The 10,366-nt window shown below is 54.2% G+C and overlaps 1 protein-coding gene across 2 annotated transcripts in view; it reads right to left on the bottom strand.

Annotated features, from left to right (window-relative positions):
* POU2F3 (POU class 2 homeobox 3) overlaps positions 1 to 9,839 on the bottom strand; it is an 82,686-nt gene extending 72,847 nt beyond the window's left edge. Inside the window, exon 1 of one of the 2 annotated variants that reach the window (XM_034665981.1) lies at positions 9,808 to 9,839. Coding sequence is in view for 1 of the 2 variants with exons in the window: in XM_019793190.2 (XP_019648749.1) it covers positions 5,265 to 5,292 (28 nt within the window). In the remaining variant the exon portion in view is untranslated. Of the gene's footprint in view, positions 1 to 5,264; positions 5,406 to 9,807 lie in introns of those variants that run through there. The other variant, XM_019793190.2, reaches the window with a different exon arrangement.
* Positions 9,840 to 10,366: the final 527 nt, after the last annotated feature.

Here is a 10,366-nt window from a genome sequence, read left to right as displayed (position 1 = left end):
GGGATCACGCCCTGAGCCAAAGGCAGAAGCTTAACCGCTGTGCCACCCAGGCGCCCCAGGAAGGCACTTCTTGAGCCTAACCTAAGTCCTTCCTGCTGTAGTTCGAAACTTTCTGTAGACTCAGTCATGCGTGAATATGCAGAACTAGAGTGGGTCACCTGGACACATCTGCAAAGGGCTGCTGCTCACCTTCGCTCCGATAGAGAAAAGGGCTTTGCTTCGGATGACCCCTGGAGCCGGGCACAGCCTCACACAGAGCTGCTCAGCATTCGCTTCCTCCATAGGGATTCTTCAGTGGTGCTGAGGAAAACATCAGAGACTGGCCCCTCAGTTCTCTAAACTGCCTCAGAGGCCCTCGAGTGGCCTCAGAGCATTGGTTTTGGTGGCCAAGAGACCTGGATTTAATCCCAGCGCCATGGCTAACTAGAGGGGGATGCTGGCCACATATTTGAACCTTCATTTTCTCATCTAAAAATTGGGACTAATGATAACTTCCCAGAGTTCTTTAAAGGAGCAAACAGAATACTGAATGAAAACTGCCTGGCACAGTTCCTGGCACAAAGTAAGCTCGCGATCAAAGAATGAACTAAACAGATACTTAGGCTTCTCTGTTAGTCCCCTTCTCCCATAACAAGAAATAGCTTTGGTTTTCTGTCTCAGCGCTATCATAATTTGTCTTTTACCTGGGAAGCCATAGACGTTCTCCAAATTCTGACTTCACAGGGCAAGAGCTCATGAGGACACGATGGGTTTAAGAGGCAGTAAGGCTGGGATGATGACCAGATTCTCAAATCAACTTATTTCAAATTCCTGACATTTAAGAAGGGTAACTGTTTAGCTAAACCACAATTTCATGCCTGTAACCCAGACTCCCTTCTGACACCCTTTCCCTGCATCGCCTTTAAATATAACCAAAGCCATCTCTCGCTCAGCCTTTGAATTAGCTTAAAAGGTACTCCTAATCATGTCTTGAAATGACTTTGGAAGGAGGCGAAGGCCCATACTCTGCGAGGACAGCTTCTCCTTTGATGTACCCATTATGGGAGTGACATGGTGACACTTTGGGACTGGACAGGGATTGGAGCCTGAATGGAGGGGCAAGCTGAGATGATCCATAGAAGGCTCTTCGTAAGTCCCACAGGATGCTAAGGTACGGAGAACCAGTTCTTGTGGGTGGGAGGCTGAGGCTGATGGGTGGGACGAACTCTTGGGTCTCAGCCTAAAAATGGGCCAACACCGAAACTCCCCAAGAAGCCATAGCCCTTTGCCTGTCCAACAGCACTTGCCGGGGTGAGTGAGGGAGCCGTGGGGTGGGGCTAGTCTTCTCAGCTCTTATCTCGGCAGGCAGGCGACTGAGTAGGCTCCCTGCCATCACTCCCTTCCCTGGGGAGGCTCAGCTGCTCTGTGTAAGATCCCAGATACCAGACACAGACCCTCTTCTGCCTTACCGGCACCATCACGCTCTGAAGCTGGGGCAAGACATTGGCTGCTGGCCTTGCCCTCCTTGTGCCTTGGCATGACCCAGGAGCAGCCCCTCCTCATACATCTGCGAACCAGGATGCATGTGTGAGCCTGAAGGAGCAAAGCCGAGGGCTGGCATCTCCCCCAGGCTGCAGGCTGAGTGTCTACAATGTACTGAACCCCCACGTCCAGGCTCTGCCGGGGAGAAGCAGAGCGCCTATCCTTCTCTCTCCTACTGTCCAGCTCCATCTCTCCGAAGGGACTGGAGCTCCCTCCTGACTTCTTCCTCACATGCTCACCAATGGGGGCACTTCTACCAGAAGAAAATCAAGGGGCCCACCAGTCCTACTTCCGAGCTAGCCATGACTCCAGCTGTTTCCTGGAATAGACTTCTGTCACTTCAGGGCGCCTGGGTGGCGCAGTCCTTAAGCGTCTGCCTTCGGCTCAGGGCGTGATCCCAGCGTTCTGGGATTGAGCCCCACATCAGGCTCCTCTGCTGGGAGCCTGCTTCTTCCTCTCCCACTCCCCCTGGGAGCNCCTTAAGCGTCTGCCTTCGGCTCAGGGCGTGATCCCAGCGTTCTGGGATTGAGCCCCACATCAGGCTCCTCCCCTGGGAGGCTGCTTCTTCCTCTCCCACTCCTCCTGCTTGTGTTCCCTCTCTAGCTGGCTGTCTCTCTGTCAAATAAATAAATAAAATCTTTAAAAAAAAAAAAAAAACCTTCTGTCACTTTTTCAAGATGAAGCCACTTCTTCTCACAACAAGGCCTTCCAACCTGAATGGTAACCCTGAGCTGTAACTGGTATCAGTCTGTGAGCCTTGATCCCAGCCTTGACAGGCAACAGCTCACAGTTGAAGAGAAAGAAAAAGACAAGCCTGGGGCCAACCAGGTGTTCCTCTCCAGCCAAATTCCCACTGTTTTCCTGTTTCTTCTCTCCCTCCGCAGCTGTCTGTCTGACTCTTGTCTACCCCTCTCCCTGTTTTTGACCCTGGAGTAGGGAGGCCTCCCCACACCTTGGCTGGGGTACCCCCGTGTCTGGTGACCTCATTCCTGGAGAGAGATGCTCTATAAAGTACAAAACGCCCAGAACCCAGGCCGACCTGAATCATGGCTTGCACCCAGGTCATCAGAGTGGAAAGATGGGCAGACTCGGGGGCCACAGAGCTCCTGGACCTGCTTGTGGGACCCGGTGCGAGCCTGTGCCCTATTTTGTGTGCTCTTGCTCCCCCTCTTTCCCTCACCCAAACTGTTCCAGTAAAATCAATTGAGGAGGAGTCCGCAAGGGCCCAGGACTGGAAATTCACAGGGAAAGTGCTGTTTGTGAGGAAAAGACAGGACACAGAATTACGGGGGGGCGGGGGATGGGGGGGGCGGTATAAGACTCAGAAGAGACCAAATTTCCACCAAGAGGATCCTGGACTGAGATACCCTAGAGAGGGACCCATAATGAGACACTCCACAGAGGGACCCTCCCTCACAGACCCCAGGGCATGTCCACACTGAAAGACCCCACTGGATGACCTCAGACTGAAAAGCCCGAGAAGACCCAGCAAGGAGAGCCATCAAATGGAGACCCAGTTAGCGAGAGATCCACAGAAAGTCCCAAGCTGAGGGATCCCTTTGAGGTGCCACTAAAGGGGAACCAGACACCACTTAGGGGCCAGACTGACAGAGCTCTCAGGGTGGTGCAGGCAGACTAAAGAAGTGGGCTGGGGAGGGGCAGCAAGTAAATGCAGACAAGCAAGTCAGGTAACCCACCCAACGTAGATGGGAACCCTACCTTGGATTTCACTCAATCTCCCCTTTTGTGTTGGGAACCCCTGCCTCCAGGAGAGGGTGAGGGAGGCATCAGTCTGGAGCTTCCTCCAAGGCCAGGGTGTGGGGGGCTTGGCCTTCTCAATGCTCTTCTCTCAGCCAGATCCTCTTAGCCCCTAGGCATTTCCCTGCTGGGTCCCAGCTGTCCCACCTCCTCCCACTTCCCCCAGAGCGGGAGCCTCCAGCAGACAATGAGGTGGAAAACCCCTAGGAAGTAAGTCTCTGATCTTGTCCCTGAAGAACTTCCCGCTGAGGGCCCACATTTCTGAGGTCTTTGTCCCATTCCAGCCAAGGCCTTCTTGTTGGGAAGTGAAGTGGGGAGAGCAGGGGAACGGCCCAGGAATGCCCAGCTCCATATTGGTGCCACAGGGTCTGGAAACAGACTTTCTCCTGATATTGGATGACACCCAGTAAGATGCTTCCTTGGGCCTCATCTGGCCCTTTCTGGCATGTCCAGGCACCTGGGGATCCACAGGTGGGATCTCCATGAGCCTGACTTTCATTCAGCCCTGCCAGGACCCTGTTTGGGGAACTGTGGACCCTGGGCCCCCTCATGCACCTGCTCCTGCCTGTTTTCAGGATTCGTGGGCCCCAGGAAGGGCCAAAGCCTCCGGACTGCTCTGCTCCTTGGGGTGGGTCAGGAAAATTGCCTCTCCTCACTCTTCCTCCCTACTCCTCCAGAAAGGAGACGAGGTACAGAATTCCCATCAACAGCCCTGAAATCCTAACTAAAAGTCACTGGGTACTGCCCTCCCTCTCTGAGAGGCAAATTGCTGGTTTGAAATGGCCAAATCCGTTTTAGCCGTCAGACCTCTAGAAGGCCCACCCACCCTAGCACCAAGCACGACCGATAGGGATTAGGAGCTCCTGCCCTAGCCCACCTGTGGGAGGCTGGAGCAGCATGGTGAATGGAGGGGCCTCGGTTTGCACCATACCCGCATGTCATTCACATAGGGGAAACTAACTCCTGGGGGCACCTGGGTGGCACAGTCGTTAAGCGTCTGCCTTTGGCTCAGGGCGTGATCCTGGCATTCTGGGATCGAGCCCCACGTCAGGCTCTTCCACTGGGAGCCTGCTTCTTCCTCTCCCACTCCCCCTGCTTGTTTTCCCTCTCTCGCTGGCTGTCTCTGTCAAATAAATAAAATAAAATCTTCAAAAAAAAATCTAACTCCTGGAAAAGCATTTGCATCTCCTAACTTCCTTCCCCGAGGAAAGGGGGTGCTTGGTATCTGAATCCATGGGACATGGAACACAGAGGGTGTACCTCTCACCACCCCCTCTGAGACACAGAAATGGAAGCACCTATCCTATAGGTCCCTGTGGCTGGCTGCTCCTCCTTCAGGGTCCCGCAGAGCTCCGGACCCACACCTGCACGCGGATTCCCCAGCACAGAGCCTAGAGTATCGCCAGTATCCACAAAGCATGTGGGTAGGCACCCCTTCACACATGGGGTCCGCTCCACCTCCCCCCCACACACATAAGGACAGTAGACTCACCTCTGACACACAGGCACACATGTTCCCACAAGCCCTAATCAATACATTGCACCTGCCCCAGGTGTGCCTCTGTCATTGCCAAGTGCCACTCGCTTCTCCTAGCGCCCCCCCCCCACCTTGCAAATGCCCACTCTGCCTCTACTTCGCATAAAGGACGGAGACACAAAACACGTAACATGTGGATACAAGTATTTTCTTCACATATGCACTCCCGGGTCCACACCCCTGGCTGAGGGAGTGAGCCACCCTTCTGCGATCAGAGAACAGAGCAACTTCAGCCAGACTACAACAGCTCAGCGTACCCGAGTCCCACACATCTGCCACTCTCCGGTGGAGGCTTCCGAAGCCCTCCCACCCCTGGGTGACCCGCTATCCACACCGCCCTCTCCTGGTTGCTGCGGAAGAAGACCCCCCCCAAGAACGGTGCCCCTCTCCTTCGCCCCCTTCGCCCCTTCTCTGACACCTGTCAGCGCTCACTCCCTCCACCCCTCACCTGTGTGCATGGGTTCCAGATTCACCATCCTGCCCCAGGCGGGGCCAAAGCCAGCGCCCCCCCAGTCCCCTCGCGAGTGCCCCAGCCGGGCCCCCTGGGAAGCCAGGGTCTGCCTCCTCCCGCCCCCGGCCGCCGCCGCTGCGGTGGAAGCCGCTGCCGGGCCGTCGCCGCCCGCTGTCGCGCGCTCCGCTGCTCCCGCCCGGGCAGCGCTCTGCACCGCCAGGATTGCTACACTCCCCAGGTGAGCACGCGGCGCGGCGCGGGGCGGGGGCCGCCGGCCACGCCCCCTGGCAGGGCCCCCGCGCCTGGCCCCGGGCCCATGCAAACCAGTGATTTGCATACGGGGAGCTGGGGACCTGGGGAGGGGGACAGGGGTGCTGCCGGGGCGGGTCCCGACCCCGAGGAACACCTGTCTGCCCTAACCTGGCCTGGCAGCCTCTCCCTACCGCGCCCACAGTGACCCAGACTCCTGGTCCAACTGGCCCTTTTTAGGAACCCCTGATGGATTATCCTGCCGGGGCCTGAGCTGCTGTCTGGACAGACTCCCAAAGGATAAGGGCTGCAAGGAGTCTAGAGTGTTTAGAAAAGCCGTGGGGGTGTTCTGGAAAGAATCTGGCTTTGGAATCCTCTCTCTCCACCGTTTACCAGCTGGGTGACAAGAGCCAAGGCTTTTCACCTTCTCACGCTCAGTTTACTCATCTGTAAAATGGGGCAGGTGCTCATAATAACTGGCATCTATCTATACGCAGTTTAGCAGGTGGCCAAACTCACCTAGTCCCCCCTACGTGCTCACAACATCCTGGGAGCTAGATGGGGCCCAGCTTATTATCCCATTTTCTGGGTGAAGACATTGACCCCTCCCTGTCCTCTAGGTCCCAGGTGGCTCTGAGTTTCTATGAGAAGATGATGTGAAAATTATTTACCAGGGTCAGGGATTATGGGAACAGCCAACTACCTCATCTACAGAGCTGGGAAGGGATTCGCCAAAGGTACACAATTCCCTAGTGATAGAGCCTGACTCAATCAGTTCTCTGGACTCCTGCTCCAGTGCTCTTTGTAGCACCCATTATAGACTCATCATCTAAATTCCCCCCACTCTTCTCCTCCATTCTTTAGCTACAGAAAGTGGTGCCAAGGCCAAGGGACCACCTGTCTGTAAGCCCAGAGAGCCATGGGCTGACACAAGCACAGGACTTTGCCCTCCTTTCCAGACAGGTGTCCTTACCAACCTACCTTCATCTTAGTCTCAAGGACTATTTCCTGCTCACAGAACAGGTCCTGAGCTTTTCTGCCTCTCTGCCTTGTTTATGGTGTTCTTTCCATCTGGTATGTTACCCACCCCCCACCCCAATGATCCCTATTATAATATCCAGCATTTATTGAGCTCTCCGCTCCATGCCAGGCACTGTGCTAACCAACACTTTAAAGGCTTCCGATCTTGTCTCGTCCTCATAACAACTCGTAAATGGGACTCTTATTATTTCCATTTAACAGGTGGGTGAAATGAGGCTCAGAGAGTGGAACTCGCCCAGGGTTGCACAGCCAGTAAGAACCAGGGCTCCTGTTCTGATACAAGGCACGCTACTCCCTCTGCACAGTTCACATGCCACCTCCTTTCTGAAGCTGGAAGTGAACTGATCTTTTACTAAATTAGCGTTAACACTTCAGTGTGCTTCATAGCCCAGGTGGCGGCTTCTGTGGGACATTTTTATCCTACCTCCGGGTCGTTAACTAATTGGCTGCCCCCAGGGCGCTGAGCACAATGCCCGGACACACAGGCTTGGGGCGAGGGGGAGGGTTCCATAGGTGCCACAGAGGCCCTGGAGGAGCAGGAAGTGCCCAGTAAGCACCTGTTCCGGTTCCTACAAACCCCTCTTCCCCAGTCACATCATCTTCCCTTCTTCCCACTCCTGGCAAGACTGAAGAGGACTTTCTCTCTGATCCTTTGCCCGGGGGAAGAGATCAGGAAAGCCTCCTCAGACGCCTCCTGAACCCAGGGACCCCTCTCAGGACACCTCTAACCTTCTTTCCTTCCCTCCTCTCTTCCCTCCTTTCCCGTCCCTCCTCCACTCCAGGTCTGGCTCCTTCCCTGAGGTCCCTCTCTTATCTACAATGGTATTTCATCTACCATCATGCTAGCAAAATGCCTGCATGTAGTTTATATACCCCGTGTGCTTGCGATCTCCATATGCCCATTTGCATAGCATCTGTGTGGCTGTGTACAATGGGGGTCTGATTCTCTGACCACCACGTTTGGGACCCGCTGTTTCTCTTTTCATGTGCGGAGTTACATTTCTTCTCTGGCCTTTGCTTTTCCAGAAGCCCAGAGTGGGAGGTGGGGGTGGCATGTGACTAATGGCTTCCAAGGGCCTTCTAGCACCAGCAGGCTAGGATTCTGGGGCTCTGGGGATGAGATGAACCCTTGAGGCAGAGGTGAAACCTGGAAGTCTCACTGTTGGAAGCCCAGCTCTGGATTCCAGACAGGGGGTGGGAGGATGGGAGTGAGGGGGTGGGGGTGGGGAGAGGGCCACAGACATTACCTCACCTTCATCCCTGGACTCATTCGTTCAATAAATATTGAGCGCTTCCTATCTGCCAAGACAGGTGCCACACACCGGCCATGTATGTTCTTACTTAGCGCACCTTTAGAAGGAAGATACAATTTTGGAGACTCCTTCTATAGACGGGGTTCAGGGAGGTTCATACAGCTGGTCGATGGCAGAGTTAGTGTTTAGAGCAGGTCTGCGTGACTCGGAGGCTGGTGCTTTTATTTATTTATTTTTATTTTTAAAGATTCTGTTTATTTATTTGAGAGAGACAGAGACAGAGATAGCGACAGAAAGAGCAAGAGAGAGCGCAAGCTGGGAGGAGAGGGAGAAGGAGGCTCCCCGCTGAGCATGACCTGAGCCCAAGGCAGATGCTTAACTTTAACCGCTTAACCGACTGAGCCACCCAGGTGTCCCTAAAGCCAGGGCTTTTAACCCTACCCTCCAGTGTCTGTGCTGGAGCCTCCCCTTCTCTTCTGTGATCATGTCACTCGAGGTGGAAGGAATCTAGACTATCATTTATATAAGGAACCCAGGTCCACAGGGGGAGGAGCTCGCCCAAGGTCACGGGGCAAGTGGACAAGTCGCAGCAGAGCAGAGACCCTTCCATTCTCCCTACTCCTCCTTCGTAGGCTCTTCCAGAGTCTTAGCAGGTTGGGTGGGTTTGCAGCATGCAAACATGGGGCAATGGGCAAAGCTGGACAACCTCTATTCCTTCCCTCTCTGCCTTGCTTGATGATCGTTTCAGTTAGACGAACTGAATGGGAGTGCAAAAAAGACCTCCTTATTCCTCCTTCTTTCCCAGAACTCAGAATCTCCACGAAACCAGTTTTTTGAGTTCTGGGCAGATGGGAGATCCCAGGGAAGGTGCTAACCCCCTGGGCCTAATACTCCCCGGCCTAATACTCCACGTTCTCTGTTAGGCCTGGGAGAGGAAAAGCTGTGGGGAAGAGAAGAGAGATAGGAGGTTGCCTGGAGGTTAGAAAAGGAACAGAGGAAAGAAAGGGAAAAAGAAGCAAGGACAGGAAATTTCATTGCCTTTGGACATCAAAAGAGGCATATGCAAATGAAATGCAAATGAAATGCAAACGAGCACTCCCTGCTTCCCTTACCCCCACCCTTTCTCAACAGCTGGAGGACTTTTTCAGTAGCTAAAACCTTACTCCAGGATACTGTAGTCCCCAAACTGTGATCAACTCTGACACAACCCTAGGTCCTCCTGGTCTTCCTGGGGTGACATCGGATCCCCTTGGAAGTCACTATCTCCGGAGGCCCATTTCTACTTGAGCATGCCCTCAGCTTCTTTTGCTTCAAGGATAGAAGGCTTCAGGAGCCAGCCTTCCCTTTCAGACACATTGCTGGATGCACTATCTTCCGTTGAGAGAAGGTGCTTGGGGGAGGGAGGTGGGCCCCCTGGCCCTGTTCTCTGCCTGGGCAAAGTGGCCTTCTTGGCTGTGGGCCCTGTTGCTCACTCTCATTTCCTGTCATGTCAGCTGGATTGAGTTGTCAGGGCTGGGAGAAGGGTGGAGAGCGAGGCATCCTGGAAGGCCACCAAACAACAAGTCCCTTCTAGCTCCTTCTGTCTGCCAGATGGGCTGTAGGGCCCAGAGCGTGGGGGTACGGGGTGGGGGTATGGGGTGGGGGTCAGCTCCCTGCCTTGGGGCAACCACGGGGAATGGAATGGATCCCAGCTCCGGCTTCCCAAAAGAGCAGATGGAAGGAAAGTAGAGGCCAAGAAGAACTTGCAGGCCTCTTTTAAAATCACACCTCAGAGACAATCTGATGGCTTCATTGCCAGGAGGACTATTGTAGAATGGGGGTGGAGGGGGTTAGTGTCAGGTGACAAAGTGAGAGGTGCTCTCACTGTTTCTGGGGAGTGGACCAGAGAGAACAAGGGAGTCAGGACACTGAGCTATTCCCTGCCCCTGATATCCCTAATGCCGAGTCCCCAGTCCCAGACGCGCACTCTCCCCACCCCATACCCAGCCTTTGCTCACCTCTAACGGGAGTAGTACACACAAAGTCACTGCCCACTTGCACTTGAAGGTTCTGAAAAATAGATAGTAATGATATGAACTTGATTTATTTTATTTTTTTTAAAATTTTATTTATTTATGTGACAGAGAGACAGCCAGTGAGAGAGGGAACACAGCAAGGGGAGTGGGAGAGGAAGAAGCAGGCTCCCAGCGGAGGAGCCCGATGCGGGACTAGACCCCGAAACGCCGGGATCATGCCCTGAGCTGAAGGCAGACGCTTAACGACTGCGCTACCCAGGCACCCATGAACTTGATTTTAAAACAGCATAGCAACTGTCTTCCAACGAGCTTTTTTGGTCTTGGGGACTGCATTGGGCCTGGGTCTGGCCACTCTGATGACACCTTCAGCAGAACCCTACCTCAGTCCTTTCCCGACTCTCCAGGTCTTCTTCAGACCAGGTAAGTAAGCCTCCAAGTCCACCGGCACGTAAGGAGCAAGTCTAAGGCCAGCGCGCCCTCTTGCGGTGATGGGGGACGTGGGACCTAGGCTTAAGCATCCTTAACTTGCAAGACTGGAGAG

This window comes from Ailuropoda melanoleuca, chromosome 8 (genome assembly GCF_002007445.2).
Source record: "Ailuropoda melanoleuca isolate Jingjing chromosome 8, ASM200744v2, whole genome shotgun sequence".
In the NCBI taxonomy this organism is placed as follows: Eukaryota; Metazoa; Chordata; class Mammalia; order Carnivora; family Ursidae; genus Ailuropoda; species Ailuropoda melanoleuca.
Note: the sequence above shows the minus strand (reverse complement) of the source record. Positions and strands in the feature narration are given on the sequence as shown.